Genomic DNA, 21,939 nt, shown 5'->3' on the forward strand with positions numbered 1-21,939 from the left:
GCTCCGTTTTCCTGAAGCAACAGTTGCTTGCTTGAAACATCCCAGCTGCATGAAAAGCTGTTTAGATGGAAGTTAGGTTGTGTGTTCTCAGATGTGGATCATTGTCACAACACAAACTCTGACTGTATAAACTCATCCAGAATCTGCAAATCTCTGATTTAAGTCAGTGTGATAGAAGAAGTCTGACCATGAACTGTCTGTATTTAACATTTTTGGATTCTGTTACAGAGATATTGGTTTGTACCAAGAAAATATTGAATTGTGATGCACAGCCCTGTTCTGCTGAAGTTCTAATTTATTATTTCTGGTCCACGACACAACCATTAACACAACTGTATAGGATAGCCTGGTGCCAATATTGCTTAATGTCTTTCTCTTGCCTGATGGTTTTAACTCAGGCTGATAAAGTGAAAATTATTCCAGCTTGTGTCCTCTAAGTGATGTTTAAAAGAATCAGCAGATTAAGTGACTAATTTGGATCTGTTTTTGTGATCTGTAGGGGAAAACCCCTGTAGCAATTTTCGTTTTTGTGGTGAAATTAGAGAACCAGCCACAGCTAAAATGATCATGTTGTGTAGAGTTAGTTCCCATGTGAACTGCACAGCAAGAAGTCATAAAAATCCATCTAACCTCTGTTACTAACATGAACCTTCCCCTGCAGGGCCCTGATGAAAATGGACTCAGACTTGCTTCATTCACCGGCCATGGGCCTCGCTGAGGAAGAGGAGGCCGACATGAATGACTGGAAGCTCCCCCTGGCCTTCATGAAGAAACGCCACTCAGAGAAGATTGAGGGTTCCAAGGCTTTAGCGCAGAGCTGGAGGATGAAAGACAGGGTAAGTTTTCTGCTCATCTATGTCAGGACTAACTGTGGAGGTTGAAGATGCTCCCTGTGCTGAGCTGTGGTTTGAGGCTGTAGGGGCTCCTCCTCCTCCTGTCACACTGTAGCCAAGGCTCTGTTGTGTGAACTCATTCACATTCATGCTTAGATATGAACATGTTTGATGGAATAGGTGCATTTTCAGGTCCCATGGGGTGGAACTAATAAAACAAAAAATCTAGTACAGTTGATCATAATCGATGATGGAAATATTTCCTCATTTAACAAAGGTAGAAAAAAAAACAGTTGTGTTTTATATTTTTAAAATGGCAGATATCGCATAAAGTTTAGGTAGAATGTTTCGATGAGTTTTAAAGGATAAGTCTGGTGATTATTCTATATTTTTTATAAAATGCATCTTTAGAGCTGCTGTAAACACTCATAATACAGTAAAAGGCATTATACCAGTCGCCAGGATACTTGAAGAGGTCATAGCTGTTTCCCTGTGTTTTCAGTCTTTATGCTAAGCTAAGCTAGCTGTCTGCTGCCTGTAGCTTCATATTTACAGTCCACTTATGAGAGTGATATTAATCTTCTCATCTAACTCTTGGAGGGAAAACTAATGTTTTGCTTTAACATAAACTTTATACAAAAAAAGTGTCATTGTGGTTTGTATTGTTAACGTAGGAGCTCTGCAGCCGAAGCACCGGAGTGGGAAGAAGACAGAGGTCGTCTGTGGTGTGCTTAGCTGTCTCTGGTGCATTAAAGGAAAGGGTGGCGCTTAGGATTTTTCAGTTGGCCATCTGCGATACCACTTCTTAAAATTTCACTTCATTAAAGAGACAAATCAAATGCTCCAACGCTGCACACTGTGCTTTGAGAGGACATCCGTCTTTAAACAGCCAGGACACAGCAGCAAATCACCGGCTACCCTGGTCTTTATTATAGCGCCAATTCATTTTATTCTGCTGGAGGCTACCCGTGCTACGCTTTGACAGAAGGACCTCAAAGCTTTCCCTCATGAATGGCCACAGTGTGTTTCAGCTCTCATAAAGCTGTCGTTTGATCCACTGCAGCGCTACCAACCTGATTATTTCAATGCCTCATGGCTACAAAGCACTACCGTTATAATGACGGCAAATGCCATGTAGTCATACATAACCCTCACAAAGTCTGCACCTATTGTAGAAATTCACCTAAATGAAAATTTAACACCACGCTGCTGTTAGGACATCGGTGGAATTACACCGCAGTGACTGCTGAAGTGTCAGGCTTCAGGGAGATGCTGAATAAGAAGGCGTCATTAAGTGTGAGGCTGCTATTGATTTAAAAGAGGTGATGGGGGTCTGGCTGGAATGGGCATTCCTGTCAGAAAGTCGTGCTAAATTGACCGTGTAACATTTCATTTTTCATCACTCAGAGCGTTTTCAGGCCGTAGACCGTCATTTGTACTCTAGTAAGAAGAATGTGTCCTCTCACATTTCTGGGTTCAGAGAGCCGGGACTAAAGAGAGCTTTTTGTGTTTTATGCAGGAAGGCTGGCTTTGATTGTAGCTCTTGCTTGGGGTTGAATCCATCTTTTTACGATGACAGTAATTGGAAATGATGGATTTGAAAGCTGTTTTTCTGCAGCTTCATGGATTTTTTTTTTCTGTCAGTTGTTCATGGGTGATCACATATAGTACTTGCCTTGTAATTGTGTTAGCTGATTTAAGCTCATTCGCAGTGTCTGTAGCAGTTTGGATATTGAGTGACTCAGTATGTGAAGAGTTAACCCTGGTGAGAGAAGCATGCAGCGTGAGGCTCAGAGTGGGCTGTAAATGATGTTATGCACTGTGGGAAATCAGAGGTCTTGCTCTTCGAGATGCACACACACAGACAGACACACACACACTCAGTATGAAGACAGGAGAGGAGAGGGAGGCTGTACGATTACAAAGCCCATTGGTCAAAATGGTGTGTTTATTCCCCTGTTGGGCCAGTGATAGCTATTGAATAGGTGTGTGTGTGTGTGTGCGTGCGTGCAGTTGTGCACAGTTGTTTATTTGTCCCACTCTGTGAGCAGAATGATTGTGTGTGCAGTCGCTGCACCGGCCAAGTGGAATCGTGATAACAGTTTTCAGATATAGTGTATGAATGCCTGTCAGCACTGTACTGTAAAGTCCAAGGTCTGGGTTAACTGGATGAAAAGCGTCTTTCTTTGGTTAATAAAAAGCTGCATAATTGCTGATTTAAAGGTCATGGAGTAATATTTTTGACATTAATGTTAATTGCAGTAAAAGGAGGTAAGATCAGGAGTTGTGGCTGGACCTGGTCTAAGTCCTGTGTTTCCTGTAGTGGACTGTCAGACTTGTAGTGTGGAATTAAAGCAGTCACATGAGTTTCAGTTCGATTGCCTCCCAGCAAAAACTAAAACATATTCAGATTAATCTGATGAACAGTTGTTTTTTTGGATTATTTTCTCTCTTGCAGTGAACATAGAACGTGACAGCTGTATGTTAATAACAAACAAGCTTGAACTTTGACCTGATGAGATCAGTGACTGCGGCGCAGGCGTTGACTGTCATTGATCCACATGTGGTTCACTTGTTCTTAGCTTGATAAGACTCACAGATATGAGCTGAAATGATCAAAGTTTGTAACAAAGGCAAAAGCTGGAATAAAAATAATGGTAACATTGTCGATGTAGCCTGTATCAATAATGTATTACACTGTCGATACCTGCATAATACATTATAACCACAGACTGTAGGACAAGCCTTTATTGATTGTGTATTTTGACAGTGAGGTTGGGGCTTTTAGGGAGTCTGAGAGTTTTTGGAACCAGTGTTTAGAGACCATTAATGGAGCTGTAGAGTGTGATGTTGAAAGAGGTTTCAGAACATAAGGACTGAGTGAAATGGAAGGGTTTGATCCTAAACATTGTAATGCTTGACCTTGTCAAGTATCGCAGGGCCTTTTGACTATTTGAATGTTATTTTATTGTATTTTAAGGGCTTATAGCAATGCTAAAGATGCATTATGCAGATTAGAAAACACAAAAAAGTAAAAATAAGAATCATAAAACACATTGAATCACCTTCCTCAGTCAGATGCTGTGAAACACATCAGTTTACCAAAGGTTATTGCTTCAGGTTTGTATTTGCTGTTGAGAAAAAAGTGTTTTTGTGTGTGTCAGATGTTTAAACAGTATTTTTCTTTGTTTACTTCACTGGCACAAAGTACCGGTATGTTTTTCTGTAATTACTGATGAAATTACCAGACAAATTAACAGACAGCAGGTGAAATTAACACCTGCTGGCTTTAATTAGAGAATTGTAAGAGCGGGCAAGGTCAGGCCTTTTTCACAGCAGACATTTTGACCTGTCATAGTAAGAGAAGTGCTGGTGTTACCAAGAACCAGTGAGGCGTGACAGCGTGACAGTGAGTCAGGACGCACAGTACCAGAACCCCTGAAACTGAAGCAGCTAAATGGAATTCATCATCGTTCATTTTATTATTTACACCTGTGCTTTGTCTGCTGTGACGTGCCAGAAAGTTTTCAGTGAAACAGGCGTGTTTTCAACAGGTTTTTAGGTATAAATTTAAATAATGCTTGTTTGATTTGGGCTTGATACATATCTGCCATTTTATCTGAAAGCACCTAACAGCATCAAACGCTTTAAACATTATTTTGAATAACAGATAACATGTCTCAGAGCTGGATGTGAAACTTTTCTGTCCCCAGTTATTATTATGCTTCACAATTCCCTGTGGAGCTCTAAGTTTTATGACGTCAGAGTGGCCTGATGCAAACATGATGCAAACTTTATGTCCACCCCAAACTAGTGTAGCCTCTTTACAAACCCTGCCAGCATCCTGTTTCCCTCTGATGCCCATTTGTCCCCGGGCTGATAACCTGTCACACATAGAAATGGCGTCATTGAGGCTTATTTTTAGGACTCTGTGCGTATGGGAGCTGTTCAGTTTGTCGAGTGTGAAGGTGGATCACAGTTGATTTTGCCTGCCAGTAATAAATAAACTGGCATTGAGTGGAGACAAAGGGACGGTGTGGCGTATGTGTAATACACAATAGGTGAACAGCAAGACGTACTATATGATTCGTGCTGCATAGGGCCAGAGTACACTAATGGAGATAAGGGTACTGGACTTGAAGTTTGTCCAACATGTATACAATTTACAGTCAGTGAAAAGTTTCTGAACAACATGTTTTTAGCATTTTTGGTTAAATGTAAACAACAAGTATGAGATATGTCTATATACAATATAAATGTTTGTGACTTTATTATTTTTTTAAAATTACTTTTAGATACTTCAGCTTTATATTGATTGATTGAGTGCTGACTGCTCCTGACTTTAAGAGTCCCATCATGATTCGAGTGTAGATTAATTAATAGTTCCTAGAATTGAAAAAATTCACCTTGTTTAATGAACACACTTAAGACATTATGGGAGGAAAAAGGATAAAAATCTATTACAAATCTGAAATATGGTGTTTAAGCTAAAATGTGCATGTAACACCAGAAACATTCTGATTGGAAACAACTTGGCAGACCCACTGTTTGTTAACAACATTTAGACAGTGTTCAAATCAAATGACACCAAAGATAAGATAAGAACTTTATTGGTCCCACAGCGAGGAAATTTGCTTGACAAGCGGCTCACAAGAAAACAGTATACAGAGTACAGAGTATTTAAGACAGAGTATTTAAGAAAAGACACGCACTGTTGTCTGCTACATGGTCTACTGAGCATGGTGAAGATCCAGGGTCATTTCTACAAGGATAAAAATCTTAAAGTAAAAAGTCAATGTTAACACCTTTCATTTTTTGTTAATTACAGTGGGTCTCACTGTTAACATGCTAAAATGCAAGCTATTCAAATGCTTGAAGTACACTGCAGACTGAGTCTCTGCTCTCTCCTATCAAAGAACATGCTTTTAAAGCTGAAGAGGGAGGGAATGAACGAATACAGTTTTTATGAAAGCAAGCTCATCTCACAAAGGAATCTACAAAAAGAACAAAATATCTAAAATATAGTCTTGAGGTTAAAACATGTGTAGAGACTACAAAAACATTCCAACTGAAAGAACACTGAGAGTCTACAGCCGCACAAGAGACTGTAGAGGTGCACTGAGCTAAATGCTAAAGTGCTAACGTGCTCAGATGTTTTTCATGCACAGGTGTAAACCAAAGTACTGGAGCAAGTCAAACTGTGAACAGTTGGTGACACTTCAAGAAAAGTAGGAGATTCATCAAAGTCAGTAGCATCAACATCTTTGCCAATTTTCATGACAGTCCATCCAGGATTTGTTGAGACATTTCAGTCTGGACCAAAGTGTTGGACTAACCAGCAACCGAACACACACACTGGTATTATTGCATGTTGCATCATGTTGCTAGTGTTTTTTCATGGATGTTAGTACCCTGATAAGAGGGTTGTCAAAGTATCCTGGCCATGTGCATGCAAATGTGAACATCACTCTCACTGAGCACTTTATTAGGAACACCTGTACACCTGCTTTTTCATACAATTATCCAGTCAGACAATCATGTGGCAGACCAGTGCAGTGCTGCCACATGGTATGACTGTGGTATGATTGTTGGTGCCACACAGGCTGGTTTGTGTTGTGATCTCCTGGGATTTTCACACAGAACACTATCTAGAGTTTAACTCTGAATGATGTAAAAAAAAACAAAAACATCCAGTGAGTAGCAGTTCTGCAGATGGAAACACCTTGTTAAACAGTCCAGGCTGATGCTGGTGGTGTGATGGTGCGGGGAATGTTTTCTTGGCTCAATCTGGGCCTTAAATCCACAGCCTGTCCGAGTATTGTTGTTGACCATGTTCATCCTTTTATGGTTTACCATCCTGTAATGGCTACTTCCTGCAGGATACTGATAATCATGTCAAAAAGTAAAAGTCGCGTTGAACTGGTTTGGTGAACATGACAGTGAGTTCAGTGAACTCAGTGGCCTCCCCCGGTCACCAGATCTGAATCCAGTAGAACACCTTTGGGATGTGGCAGAACAGGAGATTGACAGCTTGAATGTGCAGCTGACAAATCTGCAGAAATGATGTGAAAGAGTGTTTCCAGCATCTTGTGGAATCTGTGCCACCAAGAACTGAGGCTGTTTTGAGAGTTAATATTATTCTGGTTTTGAGGAACCTGATAGGCTACCTGGAGTGCCCTCACGGAACTTGAGGCATGTAAACACCTTATCCAGGTTTCTGGTCTCTCACATGTCACTCCACTGCTCTTTGACCTCCACTGTACCCATGACTGCCTGAATCAAATTCAAGTCACTATTGCTTCTCTACAGAGTGACTCCTGGGTCTGCACCCATCTGTTTGAACTCAGGGGTACGGGCTTGTGCCCCGCCTCGGCCACTACGTTCCTCCAAGCTACTTTGTCTGGCATTGCCATCTCTGCACACAAGGCAGCCACAGTATAGACTGTTCTCATTTGTGGTTCCCTGATGGTGGAACAAGTAACCAAATGTTATCAGAGAAGTGGCGTCTCTCTCAGTCTTAAATAACCTCTTGAAGACTTATGTCTTCTGAGAGCACCTCCTTTCCTAACACCTCCAAAATCCTAACTTCTTTACCTGATCTCCTTGTACTTTGTCTTATTGTATAGATTTAGTACTCACTTCTAGGTCTTCTACTATACTGCAGCTGTTGTGTTGTCTGCTACTTGTAAGTCGCTTTGGATAAAAGCATTTGCCAAATGAGTAAATGTAAATGAGTGTCGTCCCTTGACCCAAGGTGCCTCCTCAGAGTTAAATTTGTAGTGGGTAAAACAGAAATTAAGATGAGAATGTAATGTGATCTGCACACTGAAATGAAAGAGAAAGTCTGACACCAGAAATGCAGAGGATTATTTTCTCTCCTGTCTTCCATTAGTGCTCATCAAATGACAGAAGCAAGTCTTCACAACACACTGTCAAATCTGGAAACCATAGCACCGGAAACAAGTTCCACTGGTCACAAGGTTTTACTCATAAATTTCAAACAAAAACAGCCGTAGCATATATCAGGACAACTTACAGGGAATAATGAAAACGCACAAAAAAACAAAACCAAAAAACAAAGCAAGATTTTTTTTAAGAAGACAGGGATTTAAACTATATTTAAATACTGACTATAAGATTTTTTTGATAATTTGTTACCAGGTCGACCTGTAACTCACATGTTTCTGTACAGCTGTTGGTCACACAAAAACACACACACACACACATACCCTCATATCCTTCCCTGCTTGTTCTCACACGTACACCACCCGCTGTGTTTTTTTTTTTTTTTTCGACTTAGGAGTAATGAAATCAATAAGTCATCAATACCCAAGCTCATTGTAATCATGTGGAAATGAGACAGGTGGTCTGTGCTGCTTTATCTTCTGCATCATTAGTTGAATTCAGTCAATGTATGCAGTTCATTAGGCAGCATATAGACTTTCAGCCACGGAAGCATGAAAACAAAACATGTTTGCGGAGAAATAAAAATAATTACATGCTAGTGATTTTATATCTGTGTTGAAATATGGCAGCGAGTTCATCGTAGTGAATATGTGGGAAATGCCCTTAAACCAAAAGTTGTACATTCGGAGCTCCCACCCTGCTGAAGTGTCCTTGGGATAAGTAGAAACTTGACAAAGGATAAGATACCGAAGCAAAACGCAGCGCTGACACCGGCCTTGGTCTGAACTCTGAGGCTTTCATAAGCTGCAGTTTGTCTGTTTTCCATAAGCTTTTGTGGTTGAATCTTAGAAACCTGTGGGATTTCTGGATTTCCAAGAAATGTCTTGGATCCTCACAAAAATAAGGTCTTATCAAGTTAGTTGCAAGGATATTACTCTGTCTCAATTACATCTTTCATTTCCTCTTTGTATCATTGTAATTAATGGAATGATAATGGTTTTTATTGAGAAGGAGGATGAATGTGCTATAACAGTCCCTGTCTTCTGTTACAGATGGATGTAGAGGCTTTGGGAAGTGAACTGTATCATGTAGAAATCTATCTGAGCTTTTAGGGAAGGCTTGTAGGAAGTACATAAAATGGCCTGAGTTTGTCCTCACAGCCACACCACCTCTATCACAATCTCACGCTTTTAATGTAAGATTTCAGTATAGGCTGTACACATTGTCCGAGCTGAGGCATTTTTTTTAGCTTTTCAAATCCACTCGTATATTTTTCATGACTCAAGGGACCAGAACTGGCTCATAACCCTTACTTTTGTCAGCATTAATCCATCACCTCATTTCTTCCCACCAGGCATCTTTTTAGATTTGATGAGTTAAGTGCAAAGTTGCCTCAAGCACAGGGAAGATGGTTAAGAGCATTATAAACATCTTTAACAGAGCAAACAGTGAAACTTTAGCTAATTGGCCAAAAGTTTTGCAGATTGCTGAAGTCGTTCTGTGTATTTTAATGTGTGTAACTGTATGAGAAGTGAGCACAGTGTTTCTGGAAAAATAGCTGTCCCTCCCTGGATAAATAAAGGTTACTTGTGCAGACAGAAGGCAAATATTGTACATATACAGTACAATATCTACAGTGTATCCTTAGTGTCTGCTTGTACACTTATATTTTCAGTAAGTCACGTACACATCCATCCGTGCTTCTCTTGGGAACTTGACAGCAGTATGCAGGTTTTTCTTTTCCCTTGCATCTGCAAATTCCCATGCAGCTAAAGGCTGAAAACGAAGTCAGAGCATATAACAGTGTTTGAAACTTCCTGTCAGGCAGCAGAATTAGGGGGGGGGTGTCTGCACACGGCCCGTTTTGGTAACTTTCCAAAACAGACAATCGGGAAATCACGCCCACTTGGGTGGAGGTGAGAAATTAGGCAGGCATTGAACTTCTTTTCTCAAGTTCTCTTTTTTTTTTCGTTCTTCACACAGATACTCCTGTCACTTTTTGTGCAAAAGCATAAATACATCTGACAGGAAGGACTTTCTGAATCTATTCCCCATTTGTATGATTCATTGTGTGTATGATAGAGACTCTGCTCTCGGAGGCAGTGTCATGCAGCCAGGAGGAGACTGTGATGGTTGGCTTTCAGCCCGAGCTTTTAGCATGGACATTTGTTTCGCGCATACTGAACCCTGACAAAAAATTTGTGCATTCAGCCTTTTTGTGAAAAATATTTGCCACATTTATTTTTTTTTTTAGATGTCCCCAAAATCCTGTTTGTATTTCAAGAGTAGGCCAAATACATACCTCTCTTCTTCTCTGGATTTTTAGCTGAAGTGTCCAATATCTGACCTGTTGCTGCAAGCGAGCTATGGCACGCCCAGAGGAGATCGATGCTCTCCACCATTTTAATAACCTTCATTTATTGCGGGCCTAACAAACGGAATAAGCAGGGGCCATTGATCGACGCAGCAGCGAGCAGAGCTGGGGGGCTGTATGGGAGTCTTAACAGGGCACCGAGGGAAATGGCTGGGAAGTCCCCTGCAGTCCCGTGAAGTTATTAATGAGAGGAGGATGGCAACCAATTATGTGCATTGGCCTAAACAGGAAGACAAGTACACACACGTGCCTGCCCATACATACAGTTTATCTCTTCTTTTCTTCCTCCTTGCACTCTGTTTTTCAGATTTATTCCTCTGCTCCATGAGTTTTCCTTTTTTTTAATCACAGCAAAGTGACTTCTTCGCTCTTTACTGTCCGCCTCTTTCTCTCCTGCTCCTCCTCCTCCTCCTCCCCCTTCTTCTTTCTCCTCACACAGAAGAAAATGTGATGGGATTATTGGAAATCCATGAGAATCAGAACATACCTGTATTAAGATCTAATTTTGTTAAGATTTCGTCTCAGATTAATGCTAAGAGACAAATTAACAAGCCAGGCCTCCCATTGGATGAAGAACTTCTTGTTAATGGTCAAAAGGTGCTTTGTTCACAGTGAGGATCCTCAGTCACGCTCAGCTTTCACTCCTTTCTTCTCACTGTCTTTAACACTCCTGCTTTGCTTTCCTTTGATGCAGTTTTGATCACAGTGGGTTTGAACTAATGATTATTTTCATCGTCCATTAACCTATTGATAAGTTTTACAGTGATTTCTTTACAAGTTATAAAACTTAGTGACAAATGCCCACCACAAGTTCCCAGAGCCCAAAGAGATGTCTGCAAATTTCTTATTTTGTTCAACTGATAGTCCAAAATGTAAGTGTTCAGTTTACACAGCAGCAGGGATTAATAGATTATCAGCCCCTGTCAGTCCTTTTTTACGTCAATCACCTTATCAATTTCAGCACTATTTGTTTCTTTAGTGAGCTTTCAGGCACCTTCATTATAAAGAACAGTCTTTCAAATTGTACTGCAATAATAAGTTGATTAATCAATTAGCCAAAGAAAAGAAAAGAAAATTAGTAAGCAACTATGTAGATATTTGATTGATATTTTTTTTGAGTTTTTGGGTGTTTTATTTATTTATTTATTTATTTTTAATATAATATAAAAATGCCCAAATTCAATGCTTCCAGCTTCTCAAATGAACACATTTCCTCTTTCCTTAATCGTTTGTGATAATAAACTGAGAATCTTTGACATTTGAAGATGGGACTTTGGACTCTGAGAAAATGTGATGAGCATTTTTCCATTATTTTCTGACATTTTAAAGACCAAACCATGAATCAGTTTATCAAGTAAACCACTGACAACTGAAATGAAAATAATTGTTAACTTCAGCGAGTGAGTTGATTAAGTTTCTACATTCATCTGTGCACCTCACTGTCGAAACAGAGTTTATATAGATGAGTCCTGGTCTGTCTGCTTTCCTTCATGTTCATATTATCTTGCTGGGAACTGCACACAACTAGACCAGTGGTCTAAGGTTTCACAGTTTCCCATAATCCATTGGTAAAAACCATTCAGCTAAATTCCTGCCCAATACATTTAAAAGCATTTTATCTAATCCATAATTTACAAACGCGGCTGATAAATGAACTGCCTGCTTTTGTTTTCAGTGTGTGTGTGTGTGTGTGTGAGGTAGTATGTGGAATAAACAAGCAGATAAATCATTGAGAATAACGTGGACCACATCTGTGTGCCGTCACACCCAAATGCCATGTTACACCGCAATGATGAGCTGAAACAGAAAAACCCAATCCCCCATTCATCTGTATTATTCTCATGCAAATGAAAATCAAATGTGTTATAAATGGCCTGCGTTGGATGCTGGATGGAAGCAAATAATTTCATCAGGCCTGTTCATATTAGGATGTTAATTATCTCGCCAACTTGAGCCACTTAATTATAATGGTGATTAACACCACTGTGGTGCCATTACTGTTGTCTCCTGTCCTCACGCTACCTTGGGTGACAAGTTTGACTAGTGTTTACTTAAGTTTGCATTTCTGTGTCTTTTGTGTAGTTTTTGTGCTGGCCCATGTTGAGTTTAAAAAAAAAAAAAAAAAAAAAAAGAAATGATAGTTTACCATCTCCCCCCGAGAGTCAACAGTTTTCTTTGACATTTTACCTGCCAAGACAGTAACATCTTCTCTCTCTCTCTCTCTGGACTTTGCATTAATACGTCTCTAAAGTGTGCTGTCATTTCTGCTGTTGTATTTTAAAGGGCAAACCTGCCCTGGTTCATCCCAGTTGAGTCTGTGTCTTTTTAATATGTTTTAGATATAAATGTCTTTTCCCAGGATGCTGATGTAGATATTTCGCAGCCCCTGCAGAGCTGACAGAGAACAGGTGCACTTACAGGCACACGGCTCAGGACTCACTGTTTCTTTCCATGAGTAGCACTTGTCCTTCCCACTGAACATTGTAAGAGCACCAGCACAAAATTTAGGGACACCGCTTAAATTGACAGGCAACGGAACACATTCATATACTTAACTCTTAACTGTATTACTGATAAATGCTTTGGTAATGAATAGCCAGTTTGCTGAATGTGAGCCATTCGTGCGGGAGACAGTAGGTCTTTGCTTTTTTCAACATGAGGTCACCTTAGTGTTTGATCTTCTGTCTGAACTGTCCTCGTCAGAAATGTGGGACTTTAGTGGCACAGGAGGGTCTGAATGTTCTTTTCTTTTGAAAAATGAATCTGTGGTTGATCCAAACCAAACCATTGTTGCTTTCTCCAACAATGGTAGTAAAATGTGACCAAATGGTCACAGCTTGGAGCCCTGATGCGTATTAGCAGCAAAATTATCTAATTGAAGCAGTTGAACTCATTGACTTTAAGTGTGTTTTCTTTAAAGTGCACATTGAGTATTTATTGAAATGACAGACACACTTGTGCACTGTGTGAGGAGAGCACACTTGTGGTGTGAGCTAACGCAGAATAAAATTACTGGCAATAAGGTGTTCTGTCAACAGAGGATCTGACTGATTCACATCTTTCTGTAAAAAGTGTGAAGGAAAAATGCAGAAGTTTGGAAAAGATAAAGGGAAACACCTCAGTAAAAACTATCAAGTGCTTAATAAGCAGTAGGGCCACCCTTGAGCTTTCAAACAGCTTGAGTCTTCATTGACTTTTCTGTCATTTGGGTAAGAGCTGTGTGTCAGGGGACACTGGATCATTCTAGACAGAAAGCCTCCAGTCCTTTGAAGGATGAAGGAAGTGAAAATCTTTACAGTATGTCCCATGAAACCTCTCTGAGTTTTAGATCTAGTGGCTGGGGAGACCAGGGTAGACTTTTAGCCTCTTTCCAGTTTTCATGAAACGACTCTTCAGCTATCATTAGAGTTTCACAATACCATTACAAATCTAAAAGTCAGGAACAGACAGATGTGTAGTCCAGCTGTCCTCCTGTCCTGGCTTTCCTCAGACATACCCTCTTGGAATGACCTGGTTTTCAGTTTCATTAATTGGTCATAAAATATGATCTGATCTTCACAAGTCACAAGTAGAAACAAATAAAATATGCTTAAACTAATAACATGAACAGTTATATTGATAAGCTGAGACAATTTCCTCTCAATAGTGAGCTGTCCGTATGGAACAGTGCAGTGATTTGTGTGTTATTAGTTAAATTAGTAAAGGGTTCACTTGCTTCTTGGCCCTGTAAGTCTGATTGCCTTCTTTATTCCACCTCTACCCATTTTTAAAATGCTAGCAGTGTATGTGTGATGGTCAGTTGGTTGGTCAGTCAATCCACCACTTTGGTCCAGACTGAAACATCTTAACAAGCACTGGATGGATTGCTGTGGACTTTGTCCCACACATTCGTGTCCCTCACAGGCTGAAGTGTAACAGCTCTGATGAGCCCCTGATTTTACATGCAGCTCATAGTCTGGTCAAAATTAGAATTTGGCCAATACTGTACTGTTCTGTGCTGTAGACTCTTAGTCTTATTCGGGAATATCATGCCACAGTAAGCTGTGTAAACTCTGATGGACCGGTCACCTTAGTCTCCATCTTCTCTGTGTCCTGGGGTGTTGTGTGCATACGGTTGTGTAGCCAAGCATAAAGCTTGTGCATCCGTTCCAATTCATCAGGAATAAATGGAAAATTTACCAAACCACACAGGTGGGAAAAGGGTGAGGAGGTCAGGTGGAAATGAATGAGGTGACATGCTGCAGTGTGTCTGTGTGTGTGCGGATGCATGCACATGTCAAGTCTTGTCCTGCTGTGTCCCACTAGCACACTGACCTTTTACTCTGTTGGTGGGAAAGCAGAGGGCGCCTTAATTACCCTCACAACAACAGCCTTCCTAACGCTGCTCAGCCACGGGACGTCACATAACCTACTGTACACGCACAGCACATGCTCTATAGGTCTGCATTACACACAGTGTAATGACAGTATCTAGCATTACCTGCAAAAGGTCACTTGGCATTGTTTCATTGACCTACATGGAAGTTTTGTACGTGTGGTAACTATCAAGCATGTAGCTCTCAATAAATGTGTTTTTATACAGCGGTTTCTGTGTTTGACCACACACACACACACACACACAGAGTGGACAGCAGCGTAGAGAAGGCTCAGAGGAGAACATGATATCAGGTGAGGTGAAACAGAAACATGTTATTGCAGGAGATTACACGTAGCACGCTCTCATTGTCACCCTGAGTGAAAGGCACAGAGAGAGTGCTGATAAAGAGACGCACAGGGCCGGTCAAAAACGTAATGGATTTTTATGACAGTCCACCAGCCCACATTAATATTTATGAAACTGCCAATCAGATTTATTTACTTATTAATCGAAGGTGTAGGAACACCGCTCTGGATCGTTCCAACCCACTTTAATCCCTGGTAATAATTAAAAAAAAAAAAAAATTAGGAATAAAAACAAATCATCAGTTGAGACTAATTTTAATTCCATGACTAATTTGATGCTGGATATCAAACAGCATTAGGTAAAATGTTAACAATCCCCAAACCTATTTACAAAAGCCTAAAGTGAATTAGTAGACTCTATGCTGTCTGAGAAGGGATTCATTCATGGAGCTCACCGCATCTCAGTCGGCCCCTGGTACATCTTATGTTTTTAAAAGTTGTCTTCACACTAAGTCAGTCTGCCTGCATGCTGCAAGTTCAATGTTAAATGTTTACTCTCCAAAAAAAAAAAAAAGCATCAACCTTATTTCTGTAAAATGGAGCTTTGCTCGATTTGACCTGATTTCCAACAAGCTGCAGGAGGGAGCTGAGTCCTGTGAGACACAGTAGGTAGATGACCTGCTGCTAATCAAAAAAGTTAGAGCGCTATCTGTCCCAGAGTAAGTGCTACCAGGCTTTGTGACTCGTCAGTTAAGGTCAATCAGTGCCATCAACAAACAAGTAGTCCTGCTGAGTCCTTGTCCAGTATCAGTCCCACAGAAAAGGAAGTTATGGACCAGTAATCCTGTGACTCCACTTTTTCATGTCAAACCATTTAAATAAAAGAATCCCGAGGCATTGCACTCTGCTCTTTACAGCAACACAATTCTTACTTTTTAACACAGCATTAATGCTGACACACCATATTAACACATGGTATGTTGTCACTAACCCACAGTTTGAGTTACAGTGACTTATCTGTATTCGTGACAAGCTGTGAAATGTTCCATAAAGCCTTGGATAATATAAAAACCCTGATTTGATTTTATTGTGTTAGTTTTTTTTTTTTTTTATTAGTGTTGTTTTTTTATTGCCTTTTTTTTTTAGGACAAACCTAAGAAACTCATAAGCTGACTTTAAATTAGCATTCTTCGACGGTACAGGAACCCTGAGCTTGATGGCTGTGAGGAAGTTTCTTTCATCATCACATTGTATGTTTCTCTTCTGTCTGTTACTGTCTTCTCTGTTTGGCAGCAGCTGTCCACCTCTTGAAAGAGTTCTGCCTTGGGGAGAAAAAAAAGACAGACTCCTAATTGAGGATGTTGTGTCATGACTTGTCTGTTGACGATGATCTGAAGGTGGTCTGTCAAAAAAAATCTTCACTCATTTCAATAACTCATCCCAGTTCAGCATGTCAGCCCTGACACCAGGAAGCTTTGGGTTAGAGGAACTTCATCTCGTGTAGCAGTGCTGGGTGAGGGTTAGTGGGCATTCAGGCTGAAAACGGCTTTTGAATAGCCTCATTCAAATGAGTGAGGGGGCTGTGTTTTTTCACACAGAGCTGAAGCACATGTTTTCATCTTTCACAAGAAATCACAACTATCATTTTCACATTGTATTCTGAACAAGAAGATTTCACAGTGGTGCGAAAGTGACATGAGAACTTGTTCATTTTTCTTATTATTATGAAAACGGAGCACTGACCAGTTATTTTCTCTGGCGGAGCTGCACAGCGTATGCGTGTCAGTAATCAGCCAGCTGTCAGAGGGTTGTCTTTGTGGTGTGTTCAAGTGCAAGTTTTAGCAGAAGACTTAAGGCAGCTGATCAGACGGCCTTTGTCGGCACAGGTCCTTTGAGGTCATCTCGTTGTGCCAGCGTCCTCATTAATTAGAGCGACAGGTTGGGGACACAGGGTGTCACAGTGGCTGATATCTGCTGCACAAAGAAAAGTGTTTCTGAGGTGCTCACAGTGAAGATGGAGTGATGGCTCACTGCTGCTGCAATATGTAATTTGCACTGTTGGAGACCTCTGTGTGTGTGTGTGTGTGTGTGTGTGTGTGTGTGTGTGTGTGTGTGTGTGTGTGTGTGTGTGTGTGTGTGTGTGTGTGTGTGTGTGTGTGTGGATTTGCCACATAACCCATGGATCAATGTTGTATTTCGATGGCCTGTGTCTTTTCCCCCTCACTTCCTGCCACAGTGGTCTTTGAGTTAGGGTTCATTACCTGGTGTGAAGTCAGTCTGTTGTTGCGATGCTGCTGTCCCATTGTGACATTTATTTATCCAAAAATGGGCCGTTGCTTGATCTTCACCTTTCTGCTTTGAATTCACGCTGCCCAGTTTCAGGTTAGTGACAGTACTCTCACTGGTAGACATACCGAGTCGTATTTCTGTGGTTGAAATCCCTGGTTCAGTTGGGCAAACGTGGAAGATTGAAGTGAATAAATTTCCTTCTCACTAACTACTGTTGAGTTTCCCCTGGGCGACACACGTAACTTTCACTGCTTCGCTGGATCTTCATTGGCCAGGAGCAGCAGAATGTGGTTCACTGAAAGAAAAAAAAAAAAACCTCCCAGAATGGACCTGAATATAAAACATTCCCAGTCCACTTTCTCAGATGGATAAAGATTTCATGTGCTTTTGAAAAGCATTAACAATGAATCCGCTAGTCTGTTTTAATAAGAGCGCTGATGAGTGATGTGGTGATAATGTTGTGTCCCCATGTCTCCTCTCCCAGATGAAGACTGTGAGTGTAGCGCTGGTGTTGTGTCTCAACGTGGGAGTGGACCCTCCTGATGTGGTCAAGACCTCCCCCTGCGCCAGACTGGAGTGTTGGATAGGTGAGTGAGTTCACACAGAGTCCAGACATGAAAAAAACAAAAAACTTTCTCCTCCATTAGGAGCTCTTCTAGGATAAGCATAGTACCACTCACATTCAAGCTGATGACATTTCTCAGTAGTTTACCTTATTCTGAAAGTAGCAATACATGCCACACCTAGTTAGGACATAAAGTGACTGTGCCAAAAGCCTGTAAATAAAAATAAATTAACAAAAAAGCCAAAGGTCAGAGGATTATTAAGTAGAATTAAGCTGTGCAACACTATTGTCAACTTTAACTTGACCGTGAAAGTTTAGCTTTTACTTTGCAGCATTTAGGGATATTTTCAGTCGTTCCCATGGGAGCTGGATTCATGAGGTCTCTGTCAAGTGAGGATGAAGCAGCCTGCCCCCACCAGAAGCACACGACGTAACAGAACAAAAACAAAGGGAGCCATCTCCATTGAACGGGAACCTCAAAACCATTGTTTGGCTCCCCCGAGAATCCTTGACTCTTAGGAGTGAGGGATGCGCATTAAAGACTGAACACAGTTCTTAAAGTTTCTCAACTTTCTGAGCGGTTCTGTGAACGCTGACACTGTGCAGACCTGTCCCTTGGTCTCTGAGACAGTGTTTGGGAACATTAAGAGGTAAAGGCAGAGGTGATGTCCTAAAATGCACCGCAGTGTTCGGTTCACGATATGTGCTGCCTCTGTACCTCTGTATGCTAAGAGAAGGACGTACGTCTGCTTTTCAGTGGTGATGGTTTGTGTGGTTGTGTGAAAACTTTCGTAACAGGAAATTGTAAAATGGTGTAGGTAGAGGCCTTACTGGTTTAAAGTCACCATGATAGGGTTCTATTCACTCTTGTATCATACATTTTATTTAATATTTTTCCATGTCCAATTAAAAAAAAAAATTAGAGCTTCTTGATAATTCCTTAAAAAAAAGTAAAGTTAGTGTTTTGAAAATGCTTAAAACACCAAGAAACTAATATTTTCCCTTTGAAATAACCTTCAGTGGAACAATTCAGTGCTTATCATTTGACTCATCAAACACATCGTTTTGTTGTGATAGTTTTTTGTAAGAAGGCCTCATTCACCATCAGAGCAGTGGTTTAATTCTCTGCATAAAACATATCAGTATCTCCTGCAAACTCGACCAGTACATTCTTCTCTGCCTGCTGAGCGCAATTTGATCTGCCTTCAATCTATATTCTGCTATTCTTCATGCCGTATTGATTGACTCTCATCAATATTTCAGCATGAGAGGCCGCTGCTATTTTTCCAATCCCTGTTTTTTATTTGATAAGGAAATTTCCTTTGATGAGAGATAGAAAGTGTAAACTAAAACTTTGTAATCATGGTATTGTTGTATCTTTTGCCTGAACATTCAATGATGCTTGCTGTGTTAGGTTGTCCTCTATAAGACTGCCAGCTAAAAATGTAATAATATAAATGTGTGTGTGGGGAATAAATATAATTATGTCAGGATTGTCAGCTCCACATTGAGCGAGTATGGTTTCGCTTTGCTACGAATGTTGTGTGCTATGTGTGTGTGACTGCGGTGTGTTGACACTGGGTGTTTGCTTGTCAGATCCTCTGTCGATGAGTCCACAGAAGGCCCTGGAGACCATCGGGGCCAACCTGCAGAAGCAATATGAAAACTGGCAACCCAGGGTGAGTAGGCTCACATGAACCAGCCTCCCTCTTTCTCTTATATGTTCTTGTATTGATTCTGTGACCCCGTACGCACACTCACAGCTCTGCATATTATAGTGCATACACACTTGGACGAAATGCTTCCAATGAAACACTTAGAAATGAAATAAAAAGAATCATAGTGAATACTTGAACTTGGTCATATTATCACTGATCTGATCTGATTGATTTGACATCCATTAAGCCATTAGCTGTTTTCAAAGGTGTTTTAGAAGTGGTTTTATAGATTTTGGCAGACTATTACGACCGTCCACAGTGTCTTTCTTGTTTTTTTTCCAATTCTGTGAACCTAAGTGATGTTAGTAGCAGTGAACGTGTCAGAAGAAGCTTTCTGAACAGTCGCAGCTATTGATTCTAATCATTATTTTCTGTGCGTATCACTTTGTGGACATCAGTTTCTACTCTCTCATCTGTAAGTGTGGCAAACACTATTCTTTTCCCTATAAAACCTGAGTAAAGCTGTGACACCTTGCACATATTATTTTGTTTAGTGTGTGAATTTGAAAAAAAAAAAAAAAAATATTGATGAATGTGAGTACGAAAGCACATTTCCTGTAGCTGTCATGGTAACTCTGCGGCTCCTAATTCGCCGTGTTTACATTTAGCGGTCATTTGAACGTGTAAGAGGTTGAATGGATTTATTTTAGATATCTCACTGTGTCAGCTCTAATACTCTTCCTGTTTGCACTGTGCCAACAAAACACCCACATGCTCTTGACAGTGATTCATAGGTTTTTTTAAACAGATGCATCATGTGTTGTTGTAAATTCAGCTGTTCTAAGTTTATGTGTGTGTACATGAATTCGTATCATTGCCAGCAGCACCACTTGTCCTTGGCTCGTAGCTGTAAGCGAGCTCAGTGTTTTCCCAGAGGCTCCTCGGTCTGTTGTCCTCCTCGAGCAGCCCCTCGGCCTCCCAGCATTGGAGGCTCTGTGCTGGAGCAGATGGCAGGGGGCAGCCCCTCCATCACTCTTAAACACACTCATTTTATGTTAAGACCGGACCCTGATGAGGCGAGACAACTCAAGGTTTAGAAAAAGGAAGGGTTTTAGGCTGTGAGGAGAAGCAGAGATGGAGAGTTAATGATAAGAGATGGACAGGAGGAGACAACAGAAGCAGAGGAAAAGACTGAATTGTGCTCTGAAACGTGCTCACACACCATCTGGACAAAGAGAGCAAGGAATGAAGGTCAGAACCTAACTGTGCTCAGGCAACAGGAAATCTGATCTCTGTGATTGACTGCACACATTGTAAGTGGCCATTGTTTAGACAGAATTCTGTCATTTGCTGTCATTCCACCATTAGATGTGATTGTAATGGTTCATACTGACTAAAAGTCAGTCTAATAATATTGACTACATCAAACATGCGTCTCTCAATATACAAAACAAAATCCTACATGTACTACACATAGTAAAGTCAAATCTCCATTGGCAGCAGCTCAGATCAGTAAAATCAGTCAATTCATTATGTTGAATGGCAGAAAATTAAGCAGCAACATGTTTGATATTAAATTTAATCCACTTTTTTCAAGAAAAGTTGTAGAAAATTTTCTAGTTCCACCTTCTGTTTTTAGATGTCAGCTTGCCCTCAGAGAAACTACAAGAGGTATTTTTCACTGTTTGCTCACATTTTTAGGATAAAAAGTTCACTGATAGATGAATCAATAATAGAAATAATCATTTATCACAGCCAGACAAGATGCTCAGATCGCTTACTGTCTGTAGCCAAGTTTCCATCAAAGTTTAGTGCAAACTTTAAACAAGTTCCCAGAAAATCAGCAACAGAAAAATGAACGTGCGAATGAATGTGTGTGTGTTTGTGTCCACTATTTTTTATTGGATTATTAGCCATTGATTTTGGTGCTATTTCTCCAGTTGGTGCCATTAAAGCACTGCAGAAGAAGAGTGCACAGTGAAATGAGAACGCGTGAAAACTGTTGAAAATAAGATTGAAATATGACATTTCTTTTTGTTTCATGTATTAATTTGAAGAACATTTCAGCCTCCTCATTGCTTCACATTTCCAGGACCTTAGCTAAGCGTAAAAGCTTTTTTTTTTTTGCTTTTACTGCATTTTTCTTTGAATTTCCAACTTTTTTATGCACAAACTGAAAATGGACATAAAAACAGGTAGTCAGAAACACACTACAAGTTGTAAACGTGCTATCTATATCTGTAATGATCAGGCCTAGGTTTATGTGCTTTCTGGTTGCACTATGTACCAATAGAACAATAGAGAAATGAATCTATGAATAAAAAACATTGCACTTCTGTCCAAACACCTTCTATAGCCTAATCAAAAACTGTTTTTGTCCATTGAATTTCTGAGAGTAGTTCAAATGAGGAAGACAGCTGTGCAGCTGAAATGACATCTGCAGGGTTTTCCCCAGGAAATTGTTTAGCTGCAGCACTGAGCCACCCGGATAGTTAAACTTGTAGATGACAGCCCAAATAACAGTCACACTCATCAAACGTGTGGCATTTTCTTTGGGAAATTGTGGCCCTGCTCGTTTTCCCAAAAGGTTAATGTTTCATTTCAGAAAATTGTATGAATTTTTTGTGATATCAGTGGAGGTGGACAGCTTCT

The 21,939-nt window shown here is 40.4% G+C and overlaps 1 protein-coding gene across 5 annotated transcripts in view; it reads left to right on the forward strand.

The window, feature by feature from the left end:
• Positions 1-21,939, forward strand: part of rptor (regulatory associated protein of MTOR, complex 1) — a 158,578-nt gene that overhangs the window by 1,087 nt on the left and 135,552 nt on the right. For all 5 annotated transcript variants that reach the window (XM_041036578.1, XM_041036581.1, XM_041036580.1 and 2 more), the window contains exons 2-4: positions 662-836; positions 17,549-17,651; positions 19,226-19,308. In XM_041036578.1, coding sequence (XP_040892512.1) covers positions 669-836; positions 17,549-17,651; positions 19,226-19,308 — 354 coding nt within the window. In that variant the 5' untranslated portion in view covers positions 662-668. The remainder of the gene's footprint in view (positions 1-661; positions 837-17,548; positions 17,652-19,225; positions 19,309-21,939) is intronic.

This window comes from Toxotes jaculatrix, chromosome 4 (assembly GCF_017976425.1).
Source record: "Toxotes jaculatrix isolate fToxJac2 chromosome 4, fToxJac2.pri, whole genome shotgun sequence".
NCBI classification, from domain to species: Eukaryota; Metazoa; Chordata; class Actinopteri; family Toxotidae; genus Toxotes; species Toxotes jaculatrix.